At 42.0% G+C, this 18,744-nt stretch overlaps 1 protein-coding gene across 3 annotated transcripts in view; it reads right to left on the bottom strand.

Annotated features, from left to right (window-relative positions):
- The window catches only part of zmiz1a (zinc finger, MIZ-type containing 1a), a 93,221-nt gene that overhangs the window by 6,864 nt on the left and 67,613 nt on the right, over positions 1-18,744 (bottom strand). For 2 of the 3 annotated variants that reach the window (XM_029520582.1, XM_029520584.1), the window contains exons 6-14: positions 16,974-17,079; positions 8,630-8,665; positions 2,983-3,118; positions 1,549-1,663; positions 1,213-1,433; positions 923-1,124; positions 490-771; positions 222-401; positions 28-96 (exon numbers count right to left, since the gene is read on the bottom strand). In XM_029520582.1, coding sequence (XP_029376442.1) covers positions 28-96; positions 222-401; positions 490-771; positions 923-1,124; positions 1,213-1,433; positions 1,549-1,663; positions 2,983-3,118; positions 8,630-8,665; positions 16,974-17,079 — 1,347 coding nt within the window. The remainder of the gene's footprint in view (positions 1-27; positions 97-221; positions 402-489; positions 772-922; positions 1,125-1,212; positions 1,434-1,548; positions 1,664-2,982; positions 3,119-8,629; positions 8,666-16,973; positions 17,080-18,744) is intronic. The other variant, XM_029520583.1, reaches the window with a different exon arrangement.

The raw sequence follows: 18,744 nt of genomic DNA, 5'->3' as shown, positions 1-18,744 counted from the left end.
TTTTTTCCATTAAATGTGAAAACATACCCCATTGCCTTGACCATAGGAGTATCCACCTCCAGAGAAGTTGGTGCTTTGACCATTGAAGGGCTCTTGCTGTTATGGAAATATTGAGCAATAACAAGTTATGCTCTGCAGTTTCCACCAATGTGTGCTACAAGATGTCCTGTGTATAAGTTGTAGAAAATGGACAGTTGGATAAATTGAATAGAGTCACAGACCTTATAATACTGGCCCATGGGCATGCCAGGGGGGTATTGTCCCTGGCTTTGCTGCCCTGGCATCCTCTGGCCAGGGTAGTTAGGAGAGGGCAGTGGCCTAGAGGCATTTGATGTGGGATACTGGCCCTGCTGTGGAGGAAACTGACTATTCTGCCCGTACTGTTGACCCCCATAACTTGCCTAGATGGTGAAAGTGAAAGGAAAAGTCTTGAATACACATTCTAGAGCCACCATGAGACAAAATCTCCAAATTGGTAATTCCACTCACCTCCCCAGGATATGGCCTTTTCATTCCCTGTATGGGCATTCCCTGTCGAGGTCCTCCAGGATACCCTTGCTGGGGCATCCTTTGGCCATGTGTGCCAAAAGGCCCCATGCCGGGTGTTCGAGTCTGGTTAATGCCCATGGGAGGTCCACTCATGTTAGGGCTGCTCATGGCTGATCCCATGCTGGCTGGATTCATACCTCCAGGGGGGCCTCGCGGTCCTGGCTGGTTCATGAACTGGCTATTGTAGGCCTGAGCAGGGCCCATTTGGAAAGATGAGCACATCTGGAAGTAAGAACGCAGGTTTCAGCATTAAATATAATTGGTATATTTCTAGCAGATGGTTGGATAACAATTTCCTGGGTATATTTGTATCTTACTGTCTATTCTGAAAAGTACCTTCAGCTGTAAACATGTGACCAAGTGTGTACTGTACCTGTCCATACTGATTCATATCTTTATTCTGCGTTTCCTGCAGCGCTGCTACTGTGGCTGTTGCTGTGGCTGTTGCTGTAGCGGCAGCAGCAGCAACAGCAGCTGCTGCTGCGGCGGCGGCTGGCTGTGTGAAGTCACCAGGAGGACGTGTGTGGGAGGTCATTCCCATACCTCCTGGAGGAGCGTTAGGGCCTCCAGAATAACTGCCAAATGCACGGATCAGATGCGTTAGTCATAATGGTACATTTTATAGATTTATTTTTTAAAATGTGAACTCATTCAGTCTCTTACCTTCCGCTGTATCCCCCAGGACCACCAGGGTAGCCAGGTCTGCCATACATGCCCTGCTGCATATAAGGTTGGTTGGAGCCTCCTTTGCTTGGGAACTGTTGCTGCTGAGCACTGAACTGAGGAGAGTTGAGCCCTGCTGCACTGGCAGACATCCCTGATCCCATGGGGTTACCTCCGGGATTCATGGGGTTATTGCTGTTTGCCATTGGGTTACCCAGCACCTGGACAATGGAGGATATAATATCTCTTTGATTTATAAAATCAGACAATCCCTGATGCAAGTATTTATTGTGTGTTATACTAAACGGACTGGATGCTGATCATGTGCTGACATACCTGGCTCTGTGATGTATTGGTCACGCCCCACACTGTTGTAACCACAGACAATGACCCAGGGGGCTGGTTGGTATTTTGTTGCCATGGGACAGAGTCATAAGGAAAGGATCCATCACTGGAAACAAGATCAGAATAGGAATATGTGCCTGATGTCACTTTAAGTTTCAACTCACTGGAAAATGAGGCAAGTCAAAAATCAACAGTGGTGCATGTGTATCCAAAAATGAGAATCATTTGGGAATTGTTGTTACCAAAATTTAAGGTAATTTGAAATGCTTGGCATTTAATTTCTGAAGCCATGGTGTCAGCTAATGGCTACATAGTGAGTTCCAAATGAGCTGATATGGAATTTAGTGTCCACACACACAAGTATATATTATATTTTCATGAGATGAAATTACATCCTTGCTGAAAAATCTTTCAATGTGGATAGTTAAGAGCATTTGGAATGACTAGCATTCAGATTTTAAACAAATATTAGGACAAAATATGAGAGTCTGTAACATATAATAAACAAGCTGAATCCTCATGGGCAGAGGCAAGTGGCCAGTGGAGTGGGAAGGAACTGCTGTTGTTGGAGAGCAGCTTGTTTTCGTTTAGAGGTTAGCTCTTGGAATGGATGACATACTCAATATTTCCTCATAAAGGCATAACATTATCCCAAGATCCTCGGCAGAGGCAAGAAGGACTCAGCTAGCTCCAGGATTTCTTCCTCTTCTTCTTCTTTAAAAGAGGCATGAGCACACAATGTTCTCCAAAAACATTACTTCACAGAGCATTTCTCCCGTTGGCCTGTTCTTCCACTCCAAACCCCCCTTCCATTGAAAGTCACTCTGCCTCCTCTATAAACAATGGAAATCCTCTGTTTCTTGGTGTTGCGTTACATAAACACTGAATTCAAGATAATCCCCCCAAAATAAAAATGGACAGGCTATTGAGCCTGAAGTAAGTGAACCTTGTTTGGCTTTGATGAATTAATTTGCAACGATTTGGGAGAACACATCATGTAAAACTCCAGCGAAATGGGACATCAAAGGCTATTTTAACAAAGCTCTTGGAGCTTTGATGGCAGGTACTAATTTATCAGTTTTGCCACTTTTGTCTGTCATAAATAATTTAACTGTAACAATGTCTCTTTCTTTCATTTACATTTCTGTGATGTGCAATTTGTTGCAGTTGGTAAAAGAAACAATCAAAACCAACCTAAATAAAGATAGATAAACTAGATAGACTAGCCTTGATAATTTACTCTATCACTACCTAAATCTAATAAAATGTGTGAAAAACACCTATATAAATTCAAAGTTTGAGACATTTGCCCTCACTCTTTAGTCCCCTGCAATCCTTTCTGACTGTGATGAACAGATAGTTTTCCTAAGATACACACAATCTTGATTCAAGTGACAGGAAATGTCTCAGAGACTCCCCGCTGACCTGTGTGAGAGGCTGGGCTTCATGCTGCTCATGCTGGGCTGCATGGAGACTTTTCCCTGTGGTTCGTTCTGCCGGTTCTTCTGGTGACGCAGCAGGAGGAGACGACCGAGCTCCTCGCACCACGACGACAGCAGGGCTGCAAGGTAAACACACAGACACACACATATATGCACATTCGTTAAGTCTCTTCTCTGTGCCCATCTCGACTGCATGAACATTTGCTCTGCACTGGGTGTTTATGGTAAGTGCATGTTTAGGGTTCAATGAGTGAATGATCTTCACTTACACCACACTTTGAGACGTGAACCTCTGGAGAAAAATATACCCTGTCAGGAGAGGAGTCTAAGCAGGGCACCATCCTGTTGCCATTGAGCCTGAAGTTACTGCTTTAGCCTCCAGGGGGCATCCTAACTCAATGAATCGACATTGATTATTTGACCGTGTTGATTTCACAACAGTCACATTATCCCGACCGCAATACAAAATATAAAGTGAAATCTACGGCAGAAAAGTAAAGGCTGAAATGAAGCACGGGATGCAGGCATGACATCTGGTGTTGTCGATAACAATCTATATCAGTTGTTCCACTTATAAATGCCAGTTTTTTTGTCTCCACACTTGCCATGTCCTCTCATATCTCTGAGGAATGTGCAGCCTTCTCATCCTCTTAAAAAAGGGAAGAGTTCAAATTTTTCTTTTCTTGTGCTAATGATATTCCAATTTCACCCCCCCCCCCACTGCCAATCAACTTGTCTTTGTCGAATAAATCAAAGTTGTGTTGGTCTTCTGTTTCACTGTACAAAGTTGTTTAGCCAAGCTTCAAAGAAAGGTTATAGTGTTCAGTACTTCATTAAATAATTGAAGTTGTTATTTTTAGCTTTGTAGACCCAGATACACCAGCTTTTAACAAGAGCTCCTACAAGGTTTGTGGTTTCAAAATTCAGACTGTTCGAACATGTTGGCTGCCATGAAGAAAGCCACAGTCAGAGGTCTTAACACTAAAAGTGACATTGCATTTTCAAGATTTATGAGGCCACAGACAACAAATGCCTCATAAATTGCCTTGTAAATTAAAATAAAATAATAAAAACAATTTCAAAAGAGAGAGTCCATATTGCTTTCACTAATAAGGGTATTTATTTTCAGAGGAACAAGATCTGATCTAAGAAGTGGCAATTTACTAGGCAAACAGAAAAGAAAAGGGAGGGGAGTAAAACAAAAAGAAAGGAAAAGAATGAACAAAGAAGAGGAGAGGTAACATTTTCTTCTGGAGGGTGGAGAGAGCCAAGCCTCCTAGTTAAAGAGGAATTATTCCACCCTGCCATTACAGGGAGCTTATCTCCCCACTAAATCACCACCTCCACACAGAGGGCTGTCTCTCCAACTGGCAACCCACTATTTAGACCTAAAGATCAGCACAAGGGATGGAGTCGCTCTTAGAGGGAGCGACATATAAGAGGAAGAGGAGAAAAGAGAGCGGTAGTGTCTTATTGTATCACTATGGCCACAAGCCCACAGATTTCACAGGCTGTCAAGTCTAGAAGTCATTCATAATAGAGCGAGGTTCTGCTCTGGGCATCGTGCATATTTAGCAAGCTTAGTATAGTGCCCATGACCTTGTTTTCACCCCTGCCAACACCATCACACATCCGTAACTATGCTACCATGCTCTCACTTCATGTCTTCAGTCTGAATAAATACCCTTCTCACATGCTGTACACACCCACATTCCGCAGTCATTTCTCCCTGTTGAAAACTTTAATACTGCTCTGATCCATCTGTCTAAACTCTTATTCATGTTGTGTTAACTTCACTAATGGAATTCAGCCAAGAAAAACAGAAAGAAAGCAGAGGCACTGTCTCAGTCTTGTTACGCTTCTATTATTCCTCCTCTTTCATCTTTCCATTTATCCTTTTATCATTCACACTGAAGCCTTGTAATGTAACCATACACTTTCTACTGAAGGCTGTACCTCTCTAGTATCACTCTGCACTGTCTTTACATTAGCAGTTTCCACGGTCCTAGAAAAAATATGTAGTCTTATAAGATACATGATGTTGAGTTGAATTTGTATGAGCCAAATCCATAAGAGTTTATATTCCAAGATTGAGTTAAAACATCATAAAATGATAACTTTACTTCATGGTTAGCAAATTTTCAAGGGGCTAAATGAAAGAGATCAGTTCAGTTTTGGGGAAATAATACTAGTTTTCTCTTCACATCGAGCAGGATGAATCAAAGATGTTTCTATTATGTCTCTGTGTGCCACTTGAATGTAAAATTGTGATTTTTAGCCTTGTTTTTTTCCCCAAACACTGGATATCTAGATGATCCCATATCAGCTCTGCAGCTTGTCAGTGCTACACTGATGATGTGTTGACATGACAGTTTACAGATATAAAAAAGATACATGAACATGAGAGTACAAGTTAGAAAGCAGAGAGATTGGATCTGCAGTATGTGGCAGTGTTGCCCGAGGGTGCCGTCTCCAGCACTGGGGGGTTTGTAGCTGTTAGTCCAGACTGACATTTTTCCCTTCAGGGTATAAAATGCCAACAATAACATTACAGTTTGAAACAACTGTTTCTGCCTGTAGGAACTTGTAAAAAGGAGCCGGCTGCAAATTACATGTTGCAATTTTTTGCTTTGTCAATAACATTTGTGTCTTTTAAAGTCTATATAGGTTAATCTCATCACTCTTATATTTGAACGGCAAGCAGAGGAATCAAAATGCAATTATGACTGCAGACGAAAGAGATTAATTTTTAAATCCATCCAAACCAAACTCCCTCTCGCAGTCTCGGCTCTGACTGGTGTTTACAGACCAGAGAAACAGTCCTCCCTTACTGTTATGATGCTTTCATTGAATTTTCAGAAACAGGTGCTTGACACAAAGACGTTTCTGTGGAAAGTGGTCTCTTATTTCCTCAGGCAGCAGAGACAGCAGAACATACTTTAAGTTCTTTTCAGAAACCCTCCTTGACAAGCTTCATTTCTACGAAGCCCTGGCCTTTAAGTGAGTAATGCCCAGAGACGTATGGGCTCACATCACCCTGGCCGTATTTAATGCTGTATGACTGACTGATAGCACAAACCCTGGCCCATTCATACCTCACTTCGACCCCTCTGGGAGCAGAATGGAGGGAGAGTAAGCCCTGGTAACAGGCTGCAAGGCCCATTAAGTAATGACAGAGTGTGTGTACAAGTCCTCTTTTACAAGGAAACTCCAATGCTAATTGCTATGAACTCTGACAGTGCTTTGTGTGTGCAAGCATCTGTGTGTGGCAAAAGCCTTCTGCTACTGAGCATATCATTTACCAGTTAAATGATGACAGATTGCTAACTATCTACTTCCCGAGATAATTGGGTTAGCTGCATGATGGTGAAGCCACTTTGGTGATAAAGTACCTGACACGCTTTAAATGTGAAGCCCCAGGTTCTTCACATTTGGAAGTCATGATCAAAAAGGTGAGAGAGACACTGTAACCCCTCCATAAACTGCTGTGCCCTTTAGCAAGGCTGCTGACACTCCAGTGGAGAGACAGGAGAGTCATGATTTTGGGCTATGAGAACCACTAGAAAGGCAACACTGGTCTACACAGTAAAGGAGAATTAAAAAGAGGCCTCATTTTGTGTCACTGCATGAGAAATGCCAGTGATGACATGAACTTCCTCAGATTGGAACAGCAAATCAACTGGGTTTTTCAACAGATTTTATTGGCCTTCGCAACAAATCGACCAGGCTAACTTTAGTGTTACAGTAATATTACTTTTTAAAATAACTACCAGCATGTGTCAACCAAAAGAAAAACATTTTCCGTAACAGAACGCGGAGGTCCATGACCACAGACGTCTGTTATCAAAACCCAACTCTTTCAACATCAGTTACAGCCATGTGTCTCTTTTCTTAAATCAAATACAACAGAACAGGAGCTCTCAAAATAAAACAGAATCGGCTTGATCATTTTGGTTAATTTTAGTTGCAACTACTTGACTGACAAAACTTTTGATAAGTCAGGTTTTTCAATACCTTCACTTCAGGGCTCTGAAGTGTGCCACCTTTTGCCTGAATTTGTTTTGGGTAAACAAACTGCTGTTGTGTGTGTGTGTGTGTGTGTGTGTGTGTGTGTGTGTGTGTGTGTGTGTGTGTGTGTGTGTGTGTGTGTGTGTGTGTGAATGTGTTTATGATAAGCTGCACCCCAGTGAGTGAGGTTCACCTCAGGAGAGTTTCATCTATTTCTCCGTAAGAATGCATTTGACGTCCTGACTTTGGACTGCTCGACATCATGATGCTGATATGGCAGCAGCGATATGTTACTGATATACCAAAATGTAGCAGCTACTGTGTTTTGGTGTCTAAGCTCTTTTGTTACATTTCCAGTGCCACATCCAAGATACCTGTCTTGAAGGGGATGATATATGTAAAACCGAGTGGGGGAAGAAGAAGAACATTTTTTTGAGAGTTGCATGAGATGAGATATTCATTACATTGTGTGTGCCTCTCTACTCCTGTCAACTGACTAGATGTCAACTGCAATGTATAAACAAGAAGACTCAGGAAAAAAAAAATAGGGCAATTTGTAAAATTGTGACACATTCTGCAAGGGCATGGTACTAATTTTTCAGGATTTAACTGCTCTATATATATATATATATATATAAGATAAACAGTGAGAAGCAAGACGCACATCCCTGCACTCATTCTGTACATCACTATGTTACCTCTAGTCTTTCAATCACCAAATATGTGGCTCTCACGGCAAATTCTGATCACCAACACGGGTCACTTCAGGCTTTGATTGAGACATATTATACTCTGCATGCAACTCTACTGTGGTTTGGTAAATCACAACACAGACAAGAGTGAAAAACTACATTTTCTGAATATGAACACTGTAACACTGCACAGAAGCCTTCTGAGACAATGTGTGGGATGATAAAAAAAAAGGAAGCAATTTATAATATATATTATATGCAGAGTTCTGTAACTCACTGGCAGGTAGGTCTATTCTCTGTGGGTACAAAATATAATGCAAAAGACAAATATGGATATAAAATCCTGTGGAAAAAAAAAATCATGCTTTTTGCAGAAGTGTAATGGAAGCCATTTAAGCAGTCAGTGATATCCCCCATCCTGCCCCCTCTCTGTGAAGCCAAGTTCTTCTAAGAGAAGAGCATATCAAATGGGCTTTAGTCTCAACAGCTTAGAGGCAGAACAACTCAAACATGCCCTGCAGAGAGAGACAGCTCTGTGTCAGAAATCACACTCAACCAAAGCCAGGCCTTTAATGGAACTAACTGTTCACACGTATCCGAATATTCCAAATATGAAACGGCCTCTAACTTGAAAATGCCTCATTTATTTGTTCAATTTCACTAACTTTTAATTTTCTAGAATTGTTTTTGTTCATTTGCATTGGTAAAACAATGCAGTCTTCTCATCTGCCTGATTTGACAGATTTTCATCTGCATCCTCTGGCAGTGCACCAGACATGAGGACGGAGGGGGGAGAGGATGGATGGAGGGATGCTAGACAGAGAACAGGTGGAGATGGAGGGGGAGGGAAGATCCCCTCCTCCCTGGGATGTGTGTGTGCGGGTCACAAGCCAAAGAGATGGTGCAGCCCAGAAGGGAGGGTAGCTCTACCTGAGTCACTCTGACATCTCCTGCAGGTGCTGGTTTCTGTGGGGGTTCAAATTGCACATTTTTAAATGGGGCAGAGTTATCAGAATCAGCATGAACACCAAACATAAAGCAGTATGACAGCTAGATCTCACTAGAGGTGCAAAAACGTCAGCGCTTGGGTGGGAAATATGGGATCTCACGTGGCCACTAAATACATCAAACAGTCTGCTACATTTCTAGTGTGGTGTGGGGCTTGTCTAGGCGAAGTGAGCTTCATTGAAAATCACTATGAAGATGAAAATGTCTTACCATGACATTTGTAACGCTTTAAATGGTTACTCACATTAGTCACATCCTAATTTGTCGCCTAGTATAAAGAGTCACGGAAAACAAAGGGCCAGAGTTAGGGCACTAAGACGCCATCCTTTGTATTTCCAAATTTATTTTGGAAAGAAATGGCAAGTGATTACTGTTTTCCCTACTATATTTATAAATCAAAGTAAGCCTCCCTTCGTTAGCTTTTCTTCCATTTAAAAATTGTTTGGACAGTACTTGACATGCGTTTTTTATTCATTTAAATATATATATATGTATTTTTGGGCACCACTGCATGAAGTGACATAACACACCACATTAGTTACACAGCACTACAGGTGGGCTTGAGGCACATTTGTTATGGCAGGGGTTACAACTTTGACCTTTGACTCTGACCTACATCCTGACAGGATTACTAAATTCAGGCACAACTGCGTCAGATACTCTCTGAGTCATTGCATCCTGCTTACAGTCCTGAGCCTGCGGTTACAACCTTCCACATCTGTATCAGACAACTGTCACAAAACTAACAATGATCACATAGCCAATACATCTGAGTCGCAATGTACTGTGCAGTAAATACACACTCCCGCACTCACAGGTATGTAGAGGCAAACAGGGAAACACATATTATCACACACGCGTATACAATGTGTACACAAGCACATGTACATCACCATTTAAAAATGTTATGTAAATGCGGTTGTGGGTAAACACATGCACACAGTGCGTTGGCTTTGTGAAGATGTGCTTAAACAGTAAAGCACTTCACATGTAAGGTAGCAGCGAGCTGTGAAAAAACTGCTCTTATCAGCCATGTGCAGCTCCCCACCACTGGAGGGGAACTAGTAAATATCATGTGCCTAATTATAACTAGATACGCTCCTTGTCTCGACTTCCACAATGTCTCTTTCATCTCACACTGTTGTTCCTTCAATGAAACCATTAGGATGAAAAACACAATCATGTTTCATAACACAAGACAGTGATTAAAGAGTGATGAAGCTCTAGCTGCAGTGCTTTTACAGGTGAGTTAGCAAACAGAGTTATTTCTCAAGGAGTGGCCATGATAAGAGGTTAAAACTTTGGTTGAGGCACTAAATGGATATGGAAGTTGTTAACAAGACCAAAGTGTTTCCTGAAACACATCCTGCAAGAATACTGTATAGCCCGGAGCGCTGAGAGCTCCACCCTCGCCGCTATCAATGCTTGACACCAGCCTGTCCAACCAGAAATTCCTTTCTCAGTGCTAAAGCAGCAAATCTAACACTTCTTTACTTGGACCTTTCCTTTTCTTTGGTAGGGTTGTCAACTATGATTCAAAGAAAAAGCAGAAACAAACTGCAAAAACGAACATTGGCCCCACACACACACAGTTCAAATTCAGATGTTATGAATGAGTCACTAAGCGAACCAATGAGGAAGCACTCAGAGTAGAGTCACAGGAGGTCACCAAAGTGCGTAGCATAAGTGATACAAAGAAAACGTTGGAGTTGGAGAGAAAAGAGGAAGGCTAAAAGGTCAGAGCAGCTGCATGTGGCTGTGATGTAGAGGATGCAGACAGTTTGGGTGGTTTACCCCTTGCTCAGGCTAACAGAAAGTGCAGCAGCTCCAAAAGTCATTTGTGTTTAAGTATAGTCTACACAGATCATTGGAATATTCAGTTATGGTTTGGAAAAGCCACTTCCTAATGAACCGTCAGTTTTAAGGTTACATTACACACTGATTGAATAGCCTACAGCCTGATGTCGCTTTTATTGCCTGAGTGCCCTTTATTCCTTCATGTGAGGGAAGTGTTGTGTCCCTTAATAGGCAACCTTTCACAATAAGAGGTACATGAAATACTTTGACCCATCATGAAGAGATTCAAACGTCAACAAAAAAAGGCCTTTCCATGTAATAATCTAACTGCATTCTCCTTCCATGACTAGACTTACCATCCTCACCCTCTGTTTTGTCTCCTAATGAGCGGACAGTCAGGCTCTGCCTCCCAGCACAGGTTAAGAACTTAAAAAAGACTCCACAGAGAAAAAGTGGGTCACCTTCTGCTGACATAGCAACATCAACACACACATTTGCACTCTTAACACCAGCGTGGATACATGTTTCTTCAGTTGTGTTAAAATTGGAATAAGTTGTAGAATGACCTCATATGATCTTTACATCAACGACAACAGCATGCTATTGAGTAATAGAGTGGACAAGAAATTATGGAATTTGCATATTTGCGTAGTGTCAACACAGCTAAATTCAAACTAAGCAAATAACAAGTTTGCACCTCTAACTTTGTAAGACCTAAATAATTATTTTAGAAAATATCTAATCACTGAAACTCTGAGTATGAACCAAAAGCCAAATGAAAACCAAAACATAACTGCAGCAAGTACTGTAAACCTGACCCAGATAAAACATGAAAATAAGCCAAATACTGAACAACAAATTGAATTAGCAATGTACACATTTTACACAGACGAAACCCCCCTGGGAATGACCCATGACAGGAGAGCATTTAGGTCAACCTGTGAGTGTGTGAGTGGTGGTTGCTTTAAACTACAGTCACACCTAAAAGCCAAACAAAGCCAAGCTCATAAATTATAGTTAGTACTGAATTTTGACAGTTTAAGGGCCAACGGAAACTACTGATCTAAGTTAACTCCTCAGCTCCCTCTGTTAACCCCTGATTTTGCCCCACGTACTCAAACCACACACCAAATAGATTTGTGCAGAGATACACACAAGGACAGCAGGACCCCCCCGCCCACACACACACACACACACACACTTACCCAAAGCCAAGTAAAGTCCCAGCACATCTCATCTCATTCCCTTCATAGCGCAGAGAAAAGACTCAAGTGTCACAAATGCTCCTGTTCCCGCATAGGCCAGTGGCAACTCTTAAAGCTTTTGCTGCTTGCAAGCCTCCTGCCTGCGCCTTATCACTCTCACTCAGTGCACATATCCCTTACTCTGCTCACTCTTTCTTTCTTACTTCCTCTCTGCTCTCCTGTCCTTTTCTCTCTTTTCTTTTGCTAACTCCCTTTTTCCTCCCTTGCTCTCTGATCTGTCTTTTTCCCCTGTCCAGCGTCTGCACAATGCACATCAATTATTCAGAGGCAGTCTCCCGGTTTCTCCGGCTTATCCAATCAGACTCAGGCTCTGCACTAATGGGCTCCTGCTGTACCTGCTACCGGCTCCAACATACTCTCGAGACAGTGCGGGGGAGGGAAGGAGAGAAATAGACAGCAGGAACAGAGGAGACAGCCAAAGAGGAGGGAGGATGAGGAGAAGAGATAAAGACAGTGAGCCGACGCAAACAAACAGGAGCAGAGATAGAGAAGGAAAGATATTCCGGTGCTCCTCACCTCAGTTGTGAGGTGCCGTTATTGATGTGCTCAGCTTAGTCTGTCTAGCACTCCATTGGCCTGCTTCTCTAAGCTGTGCACACAGAAACACATATTCACATATGCATAATCCAGCAATGCCACTTCCATTTGTCAGAAAAGGCAAAAAGCAGAACAAGAAAAAAAGTCTGCAAACTTGCATAAAAGGGCGGCGCTTAACATGCTATGCAGGCTGGCTGGAAGCCAATGCACGAGAGAGGAAGTAGGAGAAGAAGCAAGTACGAGATGTGAAGATTACCCTGTTCAAAGTCTGACAAGTGGTAAGATATCAGCTTTATCAGAGAGGGGATTCCTGACTGCAGGACAATTTAACCTGACAATGTCTCCCTGTCTACATCAGAGGCCACTTTGTAAATCTAATTAGCAAGACACACCAGAGAGTAACAGAATATCTGAGTGCCGCTGAATCAAAGAAAAGTTTGAAGGTGAATCTGAGTTTATCTTCTCTTTGTCTGCTTATAACAGAACTCAACGTTGGAAAATAAAAAGAACCAGGGTAGATGTTAATATTCTCGCTCCTCTTACCTAAATGTTGAGATGAGCTGTGTAGCCGAGGAGCAGGGAAGCCCACTGACCTTGTGACAGCACAAGGAGATATCTTTTGTGTGGCTTTTGTGTGACAGACACACTCAGTAATCATCAGTTTCACAAATAACCCACGCAGAATTGAGACACACACAACAGAGGCATTGTCAGGCTGAAATATAACATGAAAAGGGTGTGTTAAACGCCCCTGATGGGAAGGGAAGGGGAGGGAGGTTGGTGATGATGGTTCAGGCCTGGGGTGTGGGTGCCAGATCAGTCAACCCTGAACAAAAGGATAATTTACACATCCAGTTTTGACGAGGACATAGTCTTTTGTGGTTGAACTACAAGCGCACTGCTGGCTCAGATGGGATATTACCAAAATTAATTTACTTGCAACCGTGTAGACCAAAATAATTAAGTAGCGACTGATAGAGGACCCCATCAGCTAGAGGCAGCAAATCCAGCTAGCCCTAATAAGGATTTCCCCGTGAGCTTTGTGTCTATAAACTTATTAGTAAACTTCTAAAGGTAGTTTTGGGTTGCAAAGGGGTTTCATCATCTAAAGCAAACCACTGGAGAGTGTCAGAGGAGAGGCCTCTCTTCTAAAAATAAACGCAGTTTCCTGTTAATAATTCAGCACGCTGCTCTTACTCAGCAGTAATTAAATATAAAAGTCTGTAAGGTTGATTGGGTCAGTAACAAAGGATGCCTACACCTTCCTCTGGTTTTACACACACATCTCAAAGATGGAAGGAAAGTCTGGGTGAGAAGATCTATCAAGTGAAAGTAAACTGAAATGAATGAGTGGAAAACGTGTTAAAACCTGTGTGTAGGCACTCACATACTGTGCAGTCTAATGGGAGGACTTACTTTCAGTTGTTCATTTACTTGCACTGCTTGCTGAATTATGGGAGTTATGGGTTCATGAGATATTTTTGTGAGCTGTATGTGATTGAAACTGTGTGCGTGTGTGTGTGTTGTGAGGCACAGGGTAAGCTACAGCCACACCCTGGAAGTTTTCTGTCATTGTTGACACAGCAGATTGGCTGTTTTTCCACATGTGAAACACCAGATGGCTTTGTGAACTCCTTGTGTTGACTGACCGAGTGCTGACAAATCTGCAGTTCTGCTGTGACAATTTCTTATTTAAATGCCAGATGAAAGTGGGTGGGGGGAATTTATCAACCATCTCACAACAAAGAGCATGTCTGTTCGTCACAGTTTCCTGATGAGCAAAAAATGGAAAACCTTCACCTGTAACAGACTCTTTCACTTTCTAAGGAACTTTGCAGGTTTATTTTTGTATTTTATGCTTCATAAATAGAGACACACTGTTATGAACTTGGTGAAAGAGTAGAAGATTCACTGAGGAAGGAAACACTAAAACCCTCAGCTGATTATGTTGCTAATCTGATTTGTTGTCTGCTGAACTTCACAGTAGCCAAACAGCTCAGAGTCTATTAGGACTGTGTGTGTTTGTAGGGCAGCAGCACACTTATTATCTAATGAACCTCCCTGCTGGAAGTGTGCTCATACCAGACTACAGATTATTAGAAGGAAACCATACGCTCTAAGAAGATTCATGAATGGACATGCATTTCAATTCATTTGAGAAAAGATAGTGAGTACAGCTGCATAAAAATGAAAAAATATGGAAGATGTGTTTTCTGAGAATTTAACTAAATGTAACAATGTCAGTGTGCTAACAGCATTAAAGCTGTGTATTCTAGCTGGCTCTGGGCGTTAACAGTGCTAATGCTAGTTCGCCTAACAGCAGATAAGTCTCTTCACTGGCTGATTCCAGATTAGAGCAACATACTAATCCCCCAGGCCTCGCTGCAGGGTCACAATCTCCAGACAGCTCATCAGCAGCAGCCTGCTGTTGCTTAAAATCTCTGCTTCAGCCGACAGGGGTCACAGGGCAGCAGTTACATATACTTTAACGTCAGGAGGAGTGCAACATTTGTCATTTTTGAATGCTGGCGTGAAGACACTGACATGCAAAAAGCCATGTTGTGTGATTCATTTCTATCAACCTGCCAGTTCATTTAGATAACTTGTATCTACACGCCCTCTGCAACATCATTAGGATTTTGCAGTTGAGATACAGAACATAGTCAACTTAATTTAGCAACAACTCAGGATTTCATACTGTTTATCAATTTCCTCCTGAACTGTTGCTTTGAAAGAAAGAGTCAGCATGATTGATCCACGGGCTTAAGAGCCAGACTCTTACTCCTGAAGATCCTACAGAGAGCATCCTAGACTCCTTGGCCCTCATCTGGGCTCTCAGGTGTCAGATTTGCAGCCCTCTGTCGCCGTGCAGGCTGTCAGCAGATTGTGCAGGGTCTGCACAATTAGACACGCATTCAAACACACACTCACACACACACACACACACACACACAATATAATATACACAAATAAGACCATATAGGTATGGCTAATGGAGCAGAGCTGCTTCTCTGTTGCATTTGTATGAGCCAAGCCTGTCTGAGTTCAGCTGTGCATCACGTCTCCTCTGTCGTCCCCCCGTCTGCTTTCTCAGACATTCGTCCTTGTAAGGGAGGTAAGACGGATGGCGGTGAATAAGACCTACCCTGAGTCACATCTGCCTCCCACTCCAACAGCCTGCCTGCCTGATTTGATGACTGGCTGCATCACATCGCCCACCCCCCCTCGCCCACCCAATGCGTATAATTACACCACAGTTCCCATTTGTCCACGGTGAATAAACAGCTCTTTCCTGAAATCCAGTTCTGTCTTCTATTAGATCCCAGAACCATCAGCAGGCATGAGGATGATTCTGACTGGCAGCTGGGCCCAGACAGCCAGCCAGTCCGAGCCATGCCTGGACAACAATCACATTATCCCAACACAGGAACACAGACCAAGAGAGAAATACAACAATCAATATTGCACACTGACGTCTGTCTGCCTACTTAAGTTCCTCCTAACAAGACACTTCCCACCATAACTGAAAGTGGATATTTGAATGAGCAAATGTGCATATCATAGGATCATGAAAAACAAACAAACAGCCAAAAGTTCATTCCTGCCCTCTTCAAATTCAGTTGCAGCAAATAGCAAGTCTTATGAGGAATTATGTGATAAGATTTTAGAGCAGTACTGTCAGTACTGTCACTACACTTCCTCTTAGGAAACAGCAACATTCTTGCCTTGTCAGAAAAACAAAGAAATTGGACAGTTTAATCAAAATATTTGACTCTCACTACTCCTACTTATTTAACTGCCAAACAAAGGTTTATCTGTGTTTTGACTGGGTGGGTATGGCTTTGTCAGGCCTTTGTCAGGCAGAGTGAGTGGTCCCGCACACATCAGCAACACCTCTCCAGCCATCCATCTCTTTCTCTCTCTCCTTTTTGCCGCCTCTGCACGTTTCACTTTGACAAATGTACAAGAACAGGCTGCTCCTGCAGGACTGTGTGAGGCGGGAGGGGAGATATGGATTGGGGAAATTGGATTTGATAGATAAATGTCTGAGGATAGCATTACTGCTTGCTCTTCCTCTCTTTGGCTTTGTGTGTGTGTGTGTGTGTGTGTGTGTGTGTGTGTGTGTGTGTGTGTGTGTGTGTGTGTGTGAGACTGAACATACTATGGGTTTGCATGGGAAGACTGTTGAATAGACAGTGTTTTTGTGAGGCTACAACCGGACAGCCCATCTCAATCGCACATTAATGTTTAATGGCAGCTAAAAATATCTGAAGTTATGATGCTCGGGCTTTCTGTGTGATATCTGTGGTTGCAGTCATTCGTAGAAATCAAAAATGCCCAAAGCACAAATTTGTAGGACAACAGTATCCTATTATTATTCAAAGTAACAAAGTTATGATTGGTAGATACTACTACTGTCTTGCAAAGAAAAACATTCTGATTAAATTGAACTTGTGGGGTGAGGGGAGTTAACACCATAGTGCACTTTCCTGACTGGATCATCACTTTAAGCGACACAGTGATTTGTTTTCATTATTTTATTTGATAAAAAGCAGCATGAGGAACAATGGGCTTTGTATTGCCAGTGTTTTGCAAGTGAATAGCACTAAATGGGATGATGTATGAGCATGCACATGCTGGCATTTTAGAGGAACGGTGGATCTGACCTGCAGATTTGGGTGTGAATTTGTCCCTGTTGGCAGCACACACAGCCAGCAACCTGTAGCCCAGGTCCAAATCAAACCCCTGCTGAGCAGCAACACGACTCACCACCTGGGAAAAGAGGAGTCGATAATGAGAATAACTGCTGTCCTTTGGGCATCTAATAAGTTCAGCATCATTGCATCATTATAATTACATCATTATAAGCACCAGGTTAAAGCAGATGTAGCTCATTCTGAAGTCAAGAGGGGTGCGCTGGGATGAAGGGAGCATTCATTCATTCAAAAATACCTTTGGCAGATTCACAAAATCCAAAATATGCAACTATTATTTTCCTTATCAGTTGATTTGATGATCATTTTCTTTTAATTCATTCCAAATATGCTGTATTCAATTATTTTTATAGACAAAAAAATCTTAATTAATTTAAATAATTTCAGCAGCTCATTCTGTCTGCCTTTCTATAATTTACTGGGTAAACAGCACTTTCTTGTGTGCTGCCATTTAACCATTGCCATTTATCAAATATCAAACATACCCAAAATTTAAAGTTAATGCATCAAATAGTTGATTGAGTTAATATTCTGAGCCACTGCATGCACATTAAACACACGCACACACACAAACACAGTGACGAATGTTGACTGCATCAACCGCCAAGACAAGTGAGACAGCCAGACCACGGTTACTCTACAGAAGAAGCAGTCTTTTAAGATTATCCTCAAACATGCCCTCTCCTGCCCTGATGTGAACAGAGTTTTCTCCCTGAACTAAAGGATGCTGATAGAAGTGGGAGTCCAGACTGACTAGTGACTATGTCAGTGGATAAGGAGGCAGAACACACCAGGAGTAAGTAAAGTACTGTATGTTTCAGCATCATGGGTTCCCTGGATGAACAAGGGTTAAAAAATCCTCTTTTGTGTCCCATTTCTGACAAGCACTAGTCCCCAGCTGTACAGCTTTAATGATCCTTTTCCGTTGACGACTTCAAAAAGAGGTTGAAAATTTATGGGCCAGGAAGCAGGAGCCTCCTGTACCCTAACATAATGTTAAAGGGGATACTAAGTAATGTTAGACAGGACTCGAGAGACAGAGGTAAATCAGTATTAGGAAGGAAAGCCTTTTGCTTTTATCTGCTAACAGATGACAACTCCCCTGCTCCCTCTGACCTCAAAACACACATTACAATTAACAAGGTCAGCTGGGGTGCCTTTTAGAGAACCAGCATACCAGCTAGCAGTGATAATAAAGTATATAATATGGCTGCATTATGTCAACACACAGTTTATTAACTGTTTTAATCTAGACAAAGTGATCTTCAAATCATGAGTTCTTGTAAATTACGTTTTGCTTCTTTTTTTGATAATGTTAAGAATATAAAATGCTGTCAATAAACAGAAACTACCTAACCTAATCTATTCAAACCAACCACATGATGCTAACAGTGGTGATTTTGACATTATTTGCAGCAAGTCACAGTGTTGTCAATCACTTAATTTCCTATGTGATTGAGTTTGACCTACAATTTGTACAAGGCACACAGCCAGCTGCAGAGGCTAGCATAGATTCAACAGGGATTTAACAGCGTTTCACCTCATAAGCCTTTTTCAGCTTACTCTCCCTTTGGGGATGTACATTTGTGTTAGCTGTAGCATTGTATAAGGTGCTGGAGCGTTTCGTAATACTTATTTATTTTTATGTTGATGAAAAAAAAAAATAAAAATCATCAGTTTAGTGGTACATTTTTATTTGTTGTTGAAATGGTGTTATGTTGTA

This window comes from Echeneis naucrates, chromosome 15 (assembly GCF_900963305.1).
Source record: "Echeneis naucrates chromosome 15, fEcheNa1.1, whole genome shotgun sequence".
NCBI lineage: Eukaryota > Metazoa > Chordata > Actinopteri > Carangiformes > Echeneidae > Echeneis > Echeneis naucrates.
This window is presented reverse-complemented; position numbering and strand designations above follow the sequence as displayed.